The following is a 17,313-nucleotide window of genomic DNA, read 5'->3' on the forward strand; positions in this document are numbered from 1 at the left end:
ATTCTCCTGCCTCAGCTTCCCGAGTAGCTGGGACTACAGGCACTCACCACCATGCCTGGCTAATTTGTTTTTGTATTTTTAGTAGAGACGGGGTTTCACCATGTTAGCCCAGATGGTCTTAATCTCCTGACCTCGTGATCCGCCCACCTCGGCCTCCCAAAGTGCTGGGATTACAGGCTTGAGCCACCGCGCCCAGCCCCTGGGTATGCTTTTCTCTTTGTCCTACCTGGATCCCCTAAAAGGTAACTGGGGACACCTCACCTCTTTTGCCCTGTGTCATCTCCAATCTTGCCTTAACCCATTCATTCTGAGAAAATAACTAGTTCTGAGGAAGTGCTGATCCTATCATCTTCAGAGAACTTGACTAATACCACACGATTTCAGACCTGCTCAGGCTTTTGCCCTAGAGCCCTCCTTGTCAAGACTGGAAAGGAAAGTAGTGTTGGTCACTTTCTCCTGGAAATGAGGTGTTAGCGATGGCTTCTTCCCCATGGAAAAGGCCCCTGAGGTGTGAATATAAAGACGCGGAGAATAAAAGGAATTACATTCAAGGAACTGCGGCCAGTTTGGTTGGATACGACAGATCAAGGAGCAGCTTGCAGGACAGAAGGAAGTCAGAAGATGCAGCCCGTGGTATGGACCCTGCCTGCTCCGTTTCTGTGGAATGAGTAGGAGTTTGTGCTGGTTCACCTCTGCTTTGAGGCTGCTCTGTAACCACTCACACTAGGCCCTTGGGAGAAACTGAGTGAGTCCTTCCAAGCAGCTGGGGCTGATGAGACACTTGCAGGTTTCCTGGGACTTCGGATTACAGTCGCCAACAGAAGGCCCCGGCTGTTCTTCAACTGAGCAAACTCCTTCAAGGGCTTTTCCAAGCTGAGGAATGCGTGATGCTGTCTTTCTGTGAGCTAATGGAACTTCCTCTTAGTAAGGAGAGGGGGTAAATGGGCCACCACTGACTGAAGAGGAAATTCAACAGAACTGTGTTTTCCCAACTTTGTAAATAGCCATAGTCAGGGTGTGCCTTGTCTACCCAACATATATCCAACCCCCCGCCTCAGTGTCCACACTTTCACAGAAGACACACAGTCCCTAGGAGGCTGGGCCTCACCCCCTGAGCCCACACTGCTCTCTGGGTGGAATGTCTCTGAGCCCCACATGTGAACAGCACAGCAAGGGAAGCTGTAGGCTGTGACCACCTGGGACCACTGGCAGTCTGCTGCGTAAGTGGCAGGTCCGGGCAGTCAGGGCTGATTTGATCAAGCCTCAACCTAGAGGACCCTAGATACTAGGAAGCTTGACTCATTCATTTCCTGTTGTGCTCATGGGTTAAAAAAGCAAACCCACAGTTTTGGGTTTGAAGTAAACCCCAATTTACAATTAAATGCGTTGTTATTAATGACCCACACCACATTTTCCCACTATCATCTTGATCCTAACTTCACTTAATTTCCCATAAACCTCCAAAAAGGGTGATGGGACCCAATAAACACTCTGCCAAGGAAGGGTTGGGCAGGATAAAACCCGTGTTTTAAGAACATGGCTCTGGCCGAAGCATCAGACATTAATCAGAAAGAATAGAGCAGGAGGCAGAGAGACCTGACTGGAGGCTTTTATTGTAGTCAGCATTTCATTTTGTCAAGAAACATTATGAAGCACGTATTATGTGTTGGACATGGTGTTCAGCCCTGGGTACAGAGTGGTGAACTAAAGAAGCATGACTTCATGGAGCCTGTCATCTGGTTATGAAGATAAACACCAAACAAATAAACACAACAAATGTATTACTACAATCAGTGTAAGTGGTGTGAAAGAAACTAATATTCCACATGAAGGATGAGGCAGGAAGCAGAGAAACAGGGTAGGAGGCTGTCTTAGACTGGGCTACGACAACAAAACACCATGGACTGGGTGGCTTAAAAAACAGACATTTATCTCTCACAGTTCTGGAAGTGGGGAAGTGCAGGATCAAGGTGCCAGCTGAGTGAGTTCCCTGGGAGGGCTCTCTTCCTGGCTTGGAGACAGCCTCCTTCTTGCTGTGGCCTTACATGGTGGAGATAAAGAGCTCTGGCCTCTCTTCCACTTTCTTACAAGGGCATTAATCCCATCACGGAGGCCCCATCCTCATGACCTCATCTCAACCAATTACCTCCCAGAGGCCCCACCTCCAACTACCATCACACTGGGAGTGAGAGCTTCAAAATGAATTTGGGGAAGACAAAAATATTTGGTTCATAAGAGAGGCTTATACAATAGCCTAATCAAATGAGAGTATTGAGCAGGGGCAGTGGGAACAGAGAGAAAGGGACAGACTCAAAGACATTGCAAAGGAAGAGTTATCAAGATGGAGCGACAGGCCAGAGTGAAAGAAGAAGGTCTCAGAAGTGCTGGTCACACTTGAACCCGATGATGAGAAAAACAAAATACGGACATGGAAGGGAGACACACGTGTGGAGGGAGAGGGGAGATGATGAGTTCTGGCTTAATAATGACAAGTCATCCCAGAAAAGGCCTTTCAGCAATTGGCAAGGCTGGCCTGGATCTGTGAGGCTCAGGGCTGGGGATTCCCATGTGAAAGTGAATGAGCCCATAGCCCTTAGTGTGAAGGTAAGGACACCGGCTTGGAGAAGATCCCCAAACCCCTGCAGCCAATAAGCAGTTAGAATATTCACGTGATAACTTCCTTCCTTGAGGAAAAGCAGGCTACCATCCCTTCGACTCACCGAGTCACAGGAGCCGTGGCTATAATTGGCATCTGTCTTGCAGAGCCCAGCCAGGAGCCTCACTGGGGGTCCTTGGTCAATCACAGCCCATCATCAAGGATGCAGCTGAGGGCTCCCTTTAGTAAGTTGTTCAATCTGTAGAGCTGAGAGGCTCAGGGAGGGGTACAGACTAGTACATGATCAGCAAAGGCCTGGGTGTAGGGTGCCACACCTGTCTACCTCTACCCACATGGGGCAGAAGGGCATGGTGGAGATTAAGACCTCGCATGACCCTGGAGAGAACAGGAACATTCCTCAGGATCCTACTATCTGGTCACCCCAGCCCTGGAAGTGTCCCTTGCCCTCCACCTCCCCACACCCCCTCTACCTGTCCCCTAAGGCAGAGTTTCTCAGACGATTGCCTCTGTCAGCATTACTTGGGAGTATTTGTCTCCGTAAGCTGCTCCCCAAGGCCCAGAATTTCTGAATGCCGGTTCTCAAGGACCTGCTAGGGAAACAACTTACAGCGACCACCTTGCAGGTAATTCCAGCACACACCGAGTCACCTCTTTAAGGAACAACCTGATGATTTGCCGCTTGTTCTGTTAAAATCAGTCCTTTTTCTCCCCACTGCCCTCTACTTGGTATCACCCAGTCCACAACTTTAAGTGTCATCTGGATGCTGGTGGCTTCCAAATGCCCAAACAGGGTTTCTCTCCAGAACTCTATCCAACTGCCTCATCAGCAGCTCCATGTGGATGTCTAGCATGCATCTCAAAATTACAGTGTCTACAACAGAGCTCAAGATTTCCCTGACGCTCCTTCCTCCCCTAGTCTTCCCCGCCTGATAAATGGCACCACCCTTCCCCTAGCTCAGGCCAAAAATCCAGGAGTCAGCCCTTTCTGCCCCATCAAACTCCTCAGTAGGTCCTATCTGCTCTACTTTCCAGATAGATGGTGGATCCAATCACTTGTTGCCACCTCCCACTGTCATCTGGTCAAATTCATTGTCACCTCTCCCCTGGACCACCATGAGGAACTGTCCTGCTCCTCTGCATCCACTCCTGCTCCCTCAGTCTAATCTCCATCCCTCAGTCCTCCCGGTGCAGTGTACAGGGGCTGCAAGGCCTCCCCCAGAACTGGAGAAGTCAGGCAGTAAGCAGATGGCAGGCCATGGGCACTGGAGACAAGACTTTGTCAGGCCAGGAGGACAGGAGGCACCGACTGTATGGGCTGTCATGGGTGTGTGGACAGCGGGCATTTGGCCCAGCTGGTGCTTTCTGGGAGGCCTCCTTGGGGAAGACAAGCCAAGGGTTCTGAAAACTTCCTGGCCAGCACCACCTTTTCTCCCATCCTTCACAATCAACTTTTTGAAATAATTGAAAGATTCACTGACTCCACTTCCAACTGCTTCTGCAGCACTGACAGCTCCAGGGACACCCCGCACATGGTGTGCTATAATATGCGAATAGCCGGATGGACTGCCACAGCAAGCTTGTTGGTCTGAAAATGCTCCAAGGGCAAACAGGAAGAGGCAACAGCCCCAGGGAGTAGAAAGAATGCTCAGCCACTATCTGTTCTCTCCACATGAAACCATCATGTCAGTTCTGGACCTCAGTCTTCTTATCTGTGAAGTGGACAGAGTAGTCTTCAAGCTGACTTCTTTAATTAGTGCCCTGGGCACATTGCTATCCCTGAGTGTGCTACATGCAGTACTGACTGTGGGCTCCCGGACAGCAGAAACCCCTCTGATTTCTCTCTGTGTCCTTTGCACCCAATCAATGCCTAACACATTGCAATGGGTGCTCAATAAATAAATGAATGCATGAATGAATGAATTTCTTCCATTCGTGGGAAGGAACCTGAAGAAGCATAGTATCCAAACATGAGAAGGTAACAGTGGTGATGGTAGCTTGTGGCTGAACAGACACTTGGGAGGCATTTAGACTGAGCCTAAAGAAAAGCAGGCTGTACTTAACTGTGGTTTAAGATTTTATCTTCAGGCTTGCCATCTTCTTAGCCAAGGCATATTATACCATGCTGATTCCCTTCCTTGCTATTTTCACCCTACAACTCTTGGGTGTTGTAGGAACTCAGGGCTACAGACCAAACAGGAAGACTAAGGCAAGGGGATGTGGTCAAGAGGCAAGGCAAAGGACCATGAAAACATTCAACATGCATTCACTCTTTGGGCAAACATTGAGCCTCTGTCATGGGCGGGCTCTCTGGAAACACAAAAGGCAATCTGACATGATCCTTCTCCTTCTTGGCTCAGTTGTGTAGTACACACACACAGGCATACACAGGGGTGTCTCCACCCACCTCCTTCTCCACTCCCCACCCCCACCCAGCACTGTGGAACTGATTAGAGACCATCTGGAGGGAGAAGTAGGTTCTTGGGGGCCAAAGATGTCAGGGTAGATGCCAGTTTGGACTGAGGGTAGAAGTGGGTGAAAAAGGATTATTCAGAGTTACCTGAGCTCTGAAATAGCCTCCCAGCTAGAAGGGACCTCAGAGTCCTCGGGTCCAGTGGCAGCCTTATACAAACACAGCACCAGGGGCTCAAAACTTGCGCTCACCAGCTACAAGGGGAGGAAATGGGACTAGAATAGATGTGACTTCTTTTTTTTTTTGAGACTGAGTCTCACTCTGTTGCCAGGCTGGAGTGCAGTAGTGCGATCTCGGCTCACTGCAACCTCTGCCTCCTGGGGCTGCAGGAACGTGCCACCACGCCCAGCTAATTTTTGTATTTTTAGTAGAGACAGGGTTTCACCATGTTGGCCAGGATGGTCTCAATATCTTGACCTTGTGATCTGCCGGCCTTGGCCTACCAAAGTGCTGAGATTATAGGCGTGAGCCACCACGCCCGGCTGAAGATGCAACTTCTTATACTGCCCACCATCATTCCCCCAGTGGCTCCCTGCGTATCATGAGAAACTCCATCCTCCTGATTGGAGAGGAGGAGACCAGCCCAATAGCTCTGCAGATAAAAACTCACCTCCAGCACTGCCCAACCTGGTTTTTTTGTTTTTTGTTTTTTTTTTTAGTGAGAGTCTTGCTATGTTTTCAGGCTGGAGTGCAGTGGCACAATCTCAGCTCACTGCAACATCTGCCTCCTGGGTTCAAACAATTCCCTTGCCTCAGCCTCCTTAGTAGCTGGGATTACAGGCACAAGCCACCACGCTTGGCTAATTTTTGTAGTTTTAGCAGAGACGGGTTTTCACCATGTTGGCCAGGCTGATCTTGAACTCCTGACCTCAAGTGATCCTCCCACCTTGGCTTCCCAAAGTGCTAGGATTACAGGCATGAGCCACTGTGCCCAGCCCCACCTGTTGTTTTGCTGGCCTGCTGCTGCTCCGGGCAGGCAGAACATTTTCACTTCTGGTCTCCAAGTGTGAGAATTCACCAGGCCACCAGCTTCCTGTTTTGTATCAGATCTGTTTAAATATCACAGCTTCTAGATGGTTTTAGATCAATAAGCAGTTTTTAGAAATATAATAATGATCCTCCCATCTGCTCCCACTTTGAGTTTGTCAGACTCCTGGAGCAGAGAGTGGGGCACTATAGACTCTGGGCTCCTGGTGCCTGGCACTAGGCACCCTCCAATGCCACTGGCATGGGACAAGACCATTAAAACTTAAAGAAGAACCTAGAGGAGAGAAAAGCTCCCTCTTCACCTGCCAGCGTCGTCATGGTTTTGATCATTCCTTAGGTTATACTTCAAGATAGAAAAATCATCATCTATGTGCTCTCTCCCAGAAATGTAACTGATCATGAACACAAGGTTGAATGTAGTCAAGGATGGGGAGAGAGAGAAAGTTTTGGTTTTCAGAGCACCTGGGGTTGCACCAGGGATGAAGCAATGCTCAAGATGTTCTGAAGAGAGATTTCAACACAATTTCCTGAGAAGTTCCTGGCCTATAGCCAGAGCCATGCAAAGTACCGTGGAGAACTCAGAAGAGGTTTAAAACCTGATTCTGCCTGCAAGAAATGCCCGTCAAATAGGAGAAAGCAAGGTTAATTTCAGGGAGACTGGATGCCCCCATGGTGCCTAGCATAGTTCCTGGCATGTTATGGAAGCAGTGTGAATAAATGAATGCAAGGAAATAATCAATAATAAAGTTATGGGAGCCTGAGACTATGTGTATTTAAAATCAGCAGAGCACAAGATCCATGGGTCTTACAGAAGGCTCCCTGGAGAAGGGAAATTTGAGCTGGCATGAAGAATGGGCAGAATTTGGTGATTTGGAGGTCAAGGAAGGTCTAAAAATACAAAAGGAAGAAAGAGGAGTAGGCCAGTGGGAAGCTCAGAGCTGAGGATGGGGCCTAGGGAGAACTGGGCTCCTGAGCTCCCTTCTCACCACACAAGGAGACCCCAGAAAGAGATTAGAGACCATCTAGAGGGAGGAGTATGTTCTTGGGGGCCAAGGATGTCAGGATAGCTGCCAGTTTGGACTGAGGCTAGAAGTGGGTGACAAAGGATTATAAAGAAAATAGATTCTTCCCTGGCCTTGAACAAATCACTTCACAGCGCTCTGAGCCTCTGTTCCCTCACCTGTGAGGCTGTGAGGATAAAGACAGGCTGTGCATCATAAGCCTCTGCCCTGCACTGATATGTGCTCAGCAAACATTAGCGTTTCACCCTACAGGTAAAGAACAATTTGGATGGGAATGGGCCAGACTTGGAACCTGGTCAGACATATTCAGAGTCAAGGAAAGGCTAAGTAATGCTTAGAATCCTAGACTATTAGGGAACTGCAGCCGTCACCTTTCAACTACCATCTCCTAGATTAGAAAGATATATTGACACTTTGTACTTGCATCTTTTAATTGTTTACTGAGCAGCTACTACAGACCAGGTTATATGCTAAGAACTGAGAATGCAGAGGCTTTAAAAAAAAAAAAAAATAGATAAGGTCTTTGCTCTTCTACAAGAACCAGGAGAAACCTTGGAAAAATAGTCCAATCTTTTGATTTCCAGATGCTGAAATAGATGTCCAGAGAGGTGGACTAAGTAGCCCATGACCACACAGCACATCAGGGCAGGGTCAGAACCAGACCTTATATTACATTCAGTCCTCATCCTTACACCCTGATGTCAACTGCATCCGTGAGGGCGCAGACTCTGCTTAGCTCTGGTGCAGCCAGTAGCCAGCTGTGGAACTTGGGTAGAGCATACTGCTTTTCTGACTCAAGTGTCCCTATATGTAAAACAGGACCAAGAATAATCCCTGTGTCTCAAGCTTGACATAAGGCTCAAAACGCAGTACCATGCGAGAAAAGGCTTTATGCTCTGTGAACTGTGGACTGTGCAAACGGTCTCTGCTCCTCCTTTTAATCACTAAGCAGTTTCTAAAAATATAATAATGATCCTCCCATCTGCTCTTACTTTGAGTTTCTCAGACTCCTGAAGCAGAGAGAGGAGCACCATAGACTCTGGCCTCCTGACTCCTGTCACCTGGCCCCCTCCAATGCCACTGGCATGGGAGAAGATCATTAAGACTTCAAGGAGAACATAGAGGAGACAAAAGCTCCCTCTTCACCTCCCAGCCTCATCATGATTTTAAATGATTTTCTAGGACAAAGAAGCCTTCTGTGGCTACACTGGGTGTCTCATCTCTACTCGGCAAGTAGTTACTGGCCTCCTCTGGCACGCTCCAGTTTTAGGAGCTACTAAAGACCTATAGAACATAATCTTGCTTGCAGAGGGCTCAGCTTGGTTGAAGAACAGCACAAATGGAGGAAATGGGGTCACCTGCAATTCAGATCAAAATGGGTGGTATCAAGTCTCGAACCCTGAGCAAAGTCACAGCAAAGATGGACTTGAGCCATCCCACAGAGACTAGCTATGGCTAGGAAGGGAGGGGCTGTGGGGACAAAAGGGCATCCAAGCTGGAGAATAGCCCCAGAGAAGGCACCAAAGGGTGGCAGGGGAACTGGGAGCAGCTAGCCCCTGGGCCCCCGGCCCCTATGACTGCCTCTGGGCTCTTAGGGCCAGTGGAAAGAAGAACCGTAAAAAGGTAGTAGGAAGGTGCTGGGAGAGGCCCTGGCACAGCCATGGTCTGGGTGCCACAGTGCCTTCACTCAAACCTGTGGCTGGGTTTCCAGGCATCTGCTCCAGAATCGTTTCTAAACAAGCTGGAATCTGCCCTTTGGAGCTCTCAACAGAAACACGCAGAGTCCAGGGGTGGGGCCCAGGCCTCAAGGGTGAAGAAAGCTGTGTTCACCAGTGGCCTGCGGAAGCAAGGAAAAGAGGGGGAGGCTGAGGGGACAGAGGGTGCGTCAGAGGGCCCTAAAAGAGGAAGTCGCCCAGTATCAGTTCTGCTCCTGAGGATGGGAAATACCCTCCATGCTCCCAGCCCTGGGCAGCTGTCCCCATCTCCTCACCTGAAGCCACAGACCTGAGGCCAGGGCCACCTGGCTCCTGGGTCCCATCCTCCCTTTCAAGTTTCCCCAAGGCTACTGAGTTCTGAGCACTTCCAGGGGCATAGGCCAGGCATGGACTGCAGACCCAGGATCCCTGCTAGGCAGGGTGCGGGTAAAGAGTTGGGGCTGGGCCAGGTGCAGCGGCTCACACCTGTAATCCCAGCACTTTGGGAGGCCGAGGCAGGTGGATCACGTGAGGTTAGGAGTTCGGGACCAGCCTGGCCACATGGTGAAACCCCATCTCTATTAAAAATATAAAAGTTAGTTGGGCATGATGGCATGCACCTGTAATCTCAGCTACTTGGGAGGCTAAGGCAGGAGGATCCCTTGAACCTGGGAGACGGAGGTTGCAGTGAGCCAAGATCCCGCCACTGCACTCCAGCCTGGGCAACAGGGCGAGACTCCATCAGAAAGAAAGAAAAAGAAAGAAAGAAAGAAAGGGGGGGCCAGGTGCGGTGGCTCAAGCCTGTAATCCCAGCACTTTGGGAGGCCGAGGCGGGTGGATCACGAGGTCAGGAGATCGAGACCATCCTGGCTAACACGGTGAAACCCCGTCTCTACTAAAAAATACAAAAAACTAGCCGGCGAGGTGGCGGGCGCCTGTAGTCCCAGCTACTCGGGAGGCTGAGGCAGGAGAATGGCGTGAACCTGGGAGGCGGAGCTTGCCGTGAGCTGAGATCCGGCCACTGCACTCCAGCCCGGGCCACAGAGCGAGACTCCGTCTCAAAAAAAAAAAAAAAAAAAAAAAAAAAAGAAAGGGGGGCCGGGCGCGGTGGCTCAAGCCTGTAATCCCAGCACTTTGGGAGGCCGAGACGGGCGGATCACGAGGTCAGGAGATCGAGACCATCCTGGCTAACACGGTGAAACCCCGTCTCTACTAAAAATAAAAAAAAACTAGCCGGGCGAGGTGGCGGGCGCCTGTAGTCCCAGCTACTCCGGAGGCTGAGGCAGGAGAATGGCGTAAAACCGGGAGGCGGAGCTTGCAGTGAGCTGAGATCCGGCCACTGCACTCCAGCCCGGGCGAAAGAGCAAGACTCCGTCTCAAAAAAAAAATAAAAAAGAAAGGGGCGGGGGGGAGAGAGGGAGAGAGGGAGGGAGGGAGGGAGGAAGGGAGGAAGGGAGGAAGGGAGGAAAGGAGGAAAGATTGATTACTGGGGCCCGAACCTCAGGGGTTAGGAAACAGGCCCCAGTCCTCAGAAGTGAAATCCAAGGAAGGAAGCTGAAGACAACCCATCTCCCCTCCTTGCTATTCCAAGAGGCCTTCAAGGAAGGGAGGGGTCCCAGAACCATTAAGGGATCTTCCTCACTCCCACTTACTCAGGGGCAGAAGACTCAGTTGAAGACCTCCAAATCCAGAGACTTGGTAGTTAAGTCAAAGCCTGGCTATGCTGGGAGGATGGCCCCCAGACCCTGGCAGAAAATGGGGTAAGGGCTGGTAAGGCTCCTTGCCTTCCTTCCTCTACAATCTGCTACAACCCAAAAAGAGAAATGAGGCTTCAGGAAAGGGAGCATAGGAAGAGAAATCACACAGCTTCCCTCCTCCTCCCCCTTGCTGTACTGGGCTCCTGCGTCTGTTGCTGGGCTGCTAGCAGAGGGGCTAGTGGATGGCTGTTCTAACTGCAGGTTTCAGCAGTGACAGGCCCCCTTCTCTTGTCCTACTCCAATCACAGGAGCCCTGAGGACACTGCCTCTCTGGTTTGAACAAGTCTGCACTAAGCACCTTCTGAGCTGACGTCCCGTGCACACTCCACCTCCAGTCCAGCAGGGCACAGACCGGAAAAAGGAGTGATGACTCACAAGGGGAACTGCCCCGCTGTCCACCAAACTACAGTGGATTCCTGGTTTCCCTGCTGCATTATCTGGTTTGTTCAGCCTCGCCTGGGTTCCTCTTCACACTCCCACCATTTCCGGCTCCCTTTTGCCACAGGGCAGGCTTTGCACAAGAAAGGCAGAACACTGTAATGTGGCACTCACCCACTCCCCCGTACCCACCCCATCGCAGGAGCCTAGGCAACAAGAACATGTTTCTAGACTGTGCTCAGCACTGCACATCAAAATTGGGAGTTGGCCATGTTTAGGACACACTAAGGCCTTCAGCAGTAAGAGGACAGGCCCAGATTGGGGACGGGGCAAGGGGAGGGTTGAAAGTGCTAGAACCAAGTACAGAGTGGGGCAGGGCAGAGTCGAGGCCCAGCTCAGGCTTCAGGGAAATTGGCCTCAGGTGGGAATGTTAAAGCCATGTCTGGAATCACTTCTGTATAACTTTGCCTATTTGAAGCTATGACTGACTTTCCAGCCCCTGGTCAACCGTACAAGGGGAGGTGACTGGAGATACCCCATAAAGAAGCTCCCCACTGGTGTCTGGAGGCCTCGCCCACACTGGACTGCACTGGGCAGGGCTCGTTCTCCAGGACATCTCTGACCCCTCCTACAGGCTCAGGGGCTTCCCGGGATCCAGCTCCCTCCTGAAGAATGGCAGCCTCTTTTAGTTCTGTGAGAAAGCTGCTGCTGCCCAGCCAGACTCCATCACCGGAGGCCTGACTCCCCAGGACTCCCATGCCATAGGCTGATGGCATATTCAGAGGAGACCCCCTCATTCTCCACAATGAGGGGCTAGGCCAGGCCTTGAAGATCCAAGGGGATGAGGGCAGTCCAGGGGAGCCTGGGAGGGGCAAGAACTGCCGGAGGGAGAAATGGTTTGGATGGGACAAAGTAACTGAGATGCAGGGAAGGGATTGACTTGAAGGCAGTTGAGGGAAGGTATGGCCAAAGTGTTTGTGGGCCATGAAGCAGGGGAGGCTCCTGGGCGTGGAAAGCTCAGAACCGAAGTGATGCTTCTTGAAGATATTGGCCATCTGGAAATTTCATCTCAGAGCAAGAGCTGAGATAAAAAGCTCTGCTCTAGAAGCTTCTACCTTGAATACAAACAGAACCTTCCCAGGAAGGAAAGGCTGGGCATGGATTGGGTGGACAGGAGGAAACAGGGCAGGCCTAGTGCCAGAAGCGGGGGGAAAACATGCCCCCAAGCCTGAGATCAGCACCAGAAGACAGGGGATGAACCAGATAATCTCTTTGGGTTCCAAATGGTCCTTGGTGCGAGGCTTGGGTGCCTGGACGGTCTTAAGACCTTACTTGGACATCAGGCTCACTTGGCAGCTCTCCCAACTCCAACTCCTCTCCCCAGGGCTCCACAAGCTGCTGCCTCTGCATCAGACTAGCCTGTTGGAGAACTTCATGTAGCCAGCATCTGAGCTGCTGATGTGACCACTGATGGTGAAGGGCGGACCCATCTCTAGATCCTTCAGGTTCCTGAAAAAGATGATCCAATCAGGCTACTGGAGCTGATAACCTAGCCTCTCCCTGGGACCCCATCTCCCTTGACTCCAGGGCACCAACTCACTGACCCGTCTTCCAGAAAAGCAAGTGGGCCAATTACCGTAATCATCTCTCAGGGCCAAAGGAGGTACAGCCCTGTTTGTGGCAGGTAGATGAGATGACCAATGCCAAGAGGACTTCTGGCTCGCACTCCCTGAATCCCTGATTTTCTCATATGCTCCTCTTTTTGATATCATCTTGTGCCTGAGATTACATTATCTGTAATCAGACCTGTCTCCAGCAGAGACATGAAATGCCTGAAGACAGAGACTATGCCCAGTCATCTTTGTACTCCTTGAAACTAATACCGCAGTAGTGGTGGTTATGATAGAATCTTTCTGAATAAATGAAAAGGAAGGAAGGAAGGCTCTGCCTGCTTGGGGGAGAGATGGATGGATGGATGGATGGAAGGATGGATATTCCCTGCCTAAGGGTGAGTGTTAAGGAGATCATTGTCATCAGGGTTTCACATAGTCCTGTCTGTGTTCAAGTTTTAATTCATGGGACTTTTCTAAATGGATTCCCATGCCCTTCTTTTGTTTTCTTAGGGGCATGAACAGAAGACAGGAAAGGGAACCAGTCAGTTCTTACTCTATCTTTGATTCTTTTTCCATTATATCTACCCCCAACCCCCACATCACCCAGATTTCCCTGAATTTACTCACCGGATTTGGTATAAGTTGAAGACAAAATTAGGCCCTAGGAGGACAATCCAGAAAGAGAGGGTTAGCACCTCCAGGGGAAGCAGTCCATCACCCTTCTAAGAACGTCTGGTGCTCCTCCCCCTTGTCTGGAGGAGGAAGGTGGCTGGACTGGGCCTCAGGATGGGGTGGGAGCATCCCAGCCTCCTTCAGGGCCCCCCATTAAGGGTCCTGATTATCCTGGGATGAAGGCAGTCCTAGCCTGGACCCCAAAAGAACCAGACCTGGGCTTGAATTCAGACTCCACCTCATTCTAACTCCATGACCTTAGCCTCATGTCCCCGTCTATAAAAATGAAGCCTATAATAATGTCTTTCTCATGTGGAATTTTAAAGAAAATCAATTAGACGAAAGTGCATTAGCACATAGTAGGTGCCTGACAAATATCCACGGACTCTGTTCAAGTTAACTGCAGATCTCGGAAATAATCTCTACCTCTTGGCATTCCAGCATACCCTTCCAGCTTTCCCAGAATCCAGTGAAAAGTGCAGCTATGTCTAGAGTTGGGAACACACCACAGCAATTTCCAGGAGACTCCCAGAGAAGCTGATACCTCCACAAGCTTAGGAGAGGGCCCCAAGACCCATAGGCAGGGGCAGAGACACAAAAGGAGCCAGAGTCAGACCACCCGGAGCTTGGCCTGTCTAGCCTGTTGCTCTTGGCCTTGGGGGCCCACACAGACCCCTGGCATGGACGCTGAGGTAGGAAGAAGCTGGCTGCTTGCCAGGGTGGGAGGAGCCCCCATTCCCTCGATAAAGGCGCCATTGCCCCACCTCACCACCTCAACTGCTCAGCCACCCACTCAAGTCTTCAACCACTGCAACCACCACAGGAAATATTTTTGCATCCCACCATGCTGAAGAGTTTGCTGCCCTGCCAGGCATTGCTATGGGAGAGGAGGAGCTGGGCAGAACTGGGGCGACAGGGCCCAGTGCACACTCACCCTCCCAGCAGTACCCACGCTGGCACCACTTGGCCAGGCTGTAGCCGAGGATGGACACGAGCAGCAGCAACAGCCCCACGCCAAGGATCAGGCCCAAGGTGCTGATGGAGTCTTCACCTGCAGAGACACACAGTTGTGCACCCTCCCACAGCCCCCTGCACCGACCCACCTGCACCACGTTCCAAAGCTCTTCTCCTCCCTTCCCACTGCCCACCAACATAACTCCCCTGGGAGCCTTGCTCTGAGCCTGAGGATTCAGCCCAGCTATACTAAGATGAAAATGTCTGACACCTGAATTTTTAGAGTGAGCCTAGCCAGTATTTGGAGCTTGTTAATCCAAAGGAATAGTCATCTGATAGTAGAGATTGTTTGAGGTCTTTTTGAAGCCACAGGCATTCTACCTGGAAAAGGCTCTGCCTGTCTAGGGGAGAGCCTGGGAGGTCCAGCCTCAGCATGAGCCAGGTGATCAGAGGGGCCACCTGGAGCGTCCAAGAACACCGACCTAGGAGCCTCAGTCCCCACTCCCCTTTGCAAAGCCCATGCACCCAGTGGCAGCAGGGTGTTAACCCTTGAGCTCTGTTTGCTGCCTGTACTTACCACTTCTTCCCTTTTTGTGGTATGAGCTCTTAGCTAAATTTATATTTTATTTGTAAAGCCAAACCAAGAAAGAGAGAGAGAGAGAGAGGTTGGAAATCTGCAGGGAGATGAGACAGGCCATGGTCGAAGCAGAAAGGGCAACTGGTTCTGAGGAAGAGGCTGACAGTGGGGGTACCCTAGGGACAACCCACCTCTGCTGGGGCAGGGAATCAGGAAGGCCAGCCCCACTCCTGACTGACGCCATGAGTGTGGAAGAATGAAATGATTCCCCATTTGGTGTCCTGAGGTTCCAGGGATATTGCCAAGAGGTCAGGTGTTGCAGTGGTTGAGCTCAGACTTTAGGTGAAGGCTAGCATCTGAAGCCTAGATTCACTGGCTTATTTGCAAACTGTGAGACCCTGACACATGCAAGTCCCCTTACCTTTCTGAACTTCAACTGCTTTGATGGAAAATAAGACTAATATTAAATACACATAGATTTGTTGTGACAATTAAAAGACATACCATATGTAGAGAACACTTAGGAGAGGATCTGGCATACAGTAAATGCTCAGTAGATGTAAATTACATCATTATTGTTGTTGTCATTAGTATTATCAAATGGTGCAATTGTATTTTTTAAGTATTTCACAATTCTACCATTAAAAATGGTATGCCCATGCTATGCCCCTTGGTCCTTCCTCTCACTAGCAACCAGGTTATTCTCTACTCAGTGAAGAGAATGTGACAGCCAAATGCAGAGGGAAGCGGTCTCTCCTTTCAGTTTTAAGTTCCAAAAACCCATGCCCTTAGAGAGAGGGGAAGAATTCACAGCATAGACAAGAAGTGAGCCAGAACAAGAATTACCCTCCTCATCATACTAGGAAAAAATACCCAGCCCAGAGAGATGAAAGAGATAAAGAAAAAGACCAGGTTACAAAGATGCCGATGGGTCCCCGAGAGAGCAACCTTGTTCCCTGCTCCAAAGTCAAGTCCCAGGAAGGCAATAGAATTCCCAGATGGAGTTGTGGGGGATCCAAGAGCTGGGCTGAGCTCCAAGACAGCAAGAGCCCAGATAAGAATAGTTGCATGGGGTGCCTTGCCAAATGGAGCCTCACACAGCCTTGAAGAGTTGTTGTCATGACATGAGAGTAACCAAATGATTCCTGTATCCACAAGAAAGGCAGGGAAGTCATAGAGAGCCCCTCCAGACCTGGAGGAGCCATAGAGTTGGGATCTAGGGACACTTCTGCAGCATCCTTCAGGACTGACGCTCAAAGCCGATTCCAGATGATGGCCATCCCTATGGGTACTGGTGTGAGCAGATGACATCAGGAACTATGCACTTCTCCATACCCCCACCCTTCAAACCCCTCCCCAAGAAAAGAGGGGAACAGGGATCTCCCAGTGACTAAAATTAAAATTATGCTATCTTAACAGGCTGAGACTGAAAATAGAAGTTAGATTTTAGAAAAAACAAAGTTACATTTCTTGCATACATGAGTTTATCCACTGAAATGTATGCCTCCTACTAAGACCACGATGATGAAGATGACAAATATTATTACTGTGTGGAGGCAACTACTTGTCCACCAAAATCCACTCTCCTCAGGCTTCTTTGCAGTTATGTGCCAACTGGAATGATAATAGCCTGGACAAATGTGGAAGTCACATGCTGAAGATGCCAAAGCTGCTATCAGATTGAATCTCTGAGTCACCATGTGGAGGAGAGCCATTACAGACATGAACACCTACTTAGACTAGAGGTCTAAGTAAGCTTCTGTTGTGTTTCAGCCATAATTAGTTTGGATCTGCTTGTTACAGCAGTTTAGCCTGCTTGACCAATGTAATTACTAATCTTATTTGACTCTACGGAATCATTTTCAGCTAGACAGCCAGGTAAAAGGAAGAAGCAGGACATGACACACTCCTGTGCTATGGAAAGAAAGGCTTATTGTTGACCCCAATCCTGGAGTCCAGCACGGAAGTGAGCTATTGTCCCAGGACCCCAGAACACAAGAACAGCTTAAATGCTGGCAGAGAAGCGTGTGTGGGCAGTGGCCGTGGGAACTGGAAGGTGCTTCAAGGGAGGCAGCTACAGATGGTTGGGAAGGGAAGGAGAACAATGGAATAGCCTCTTGCAAGCCCAAGTAGCTTCCAGTCTTTCTGCAAGTATTTAACTGCATCTTCTCTGTGCAAGGCACTGTTCCAGGCACTTGAAGCAATAAAACATATGAAATCCCCTGTCCTCATGGAGATTACATTCCAGTGAAGGGAGACAGGCAATAAACAAAATAAAGAAATTGATTATATAGCATATTAGAGGGTGGTAAATGCTAGGGGAAAAAATAAGCAGAAAAAAAGCATTGTACAGGGAGAGAGCAGTTTTAAACAAAGTGGTCAAGGAAGGTCTTATGACAAATGTAACAATTGAAGAGCAAAGACCTAAAGGAGGTGTATTAGTTTATTCTCACACTACTAATAAAAACATACCTGAGACTGGGTAATTTATAAAGGAAAGAAGTTTAATTGACTCACAGTTCAGCATGGCTGGGGAGGCCTCAGGAAACTTACAATCAGGGTGGAAGGGGAA

At 49.9% G+C, this 17,313-nt stretch overlaps 1 protein-coding gene across 1 annotated transcript in view; it reads right to left on the reverse strand.

Annotated features, from left to right (window-relative positions):
- Positions 1–10,204: 10,204 nt before the first annotated feature.
- The window catches only part of SMIM35 (small integral membrane protein 35), a 45,535-nt gene continuing 38,426 nt past the window's right edge, over positions 10,205–17,313 (reverse strand). The window contains exons 2-4 of the mRNA XM_033207187.1: positions 14,145–14,261; positions 13,166–13,199; positions 10,205–12,434 (exon numbers count right to left, since the gene is read on the reverse strand). Coding sequence (XP_033063078.1) covers positions 12,335–12,434; positions 13,166–13,199; positions 14,145–14,261 — 251 coding nt within the window. The 3' untranslated portion in view covers positions 10,205–12,334. The remainder of the gene's footprint in view (positions 12,435–13,165; positions 13,200–14,144; positions 14,262–17,313) is intronic.

The sequence above is a fragment of the Trachypithecus francoisi genome, unplaced genomic scaffold (assembly GCF_009764315.1).
Source record: "Trachypithecus francoisi isolate TF-2019V2 unplaced genomic scaffold, Tfra_2.0 Lachesis_group8, whole genome shotgun sequence".
NCBI classification, from domain to species: Eukaryota; Metazoa; Chordata; class Mammalia; order Primates; family Cercopithecidae; genus Trachypithecus; species Trachypithecus francoisi.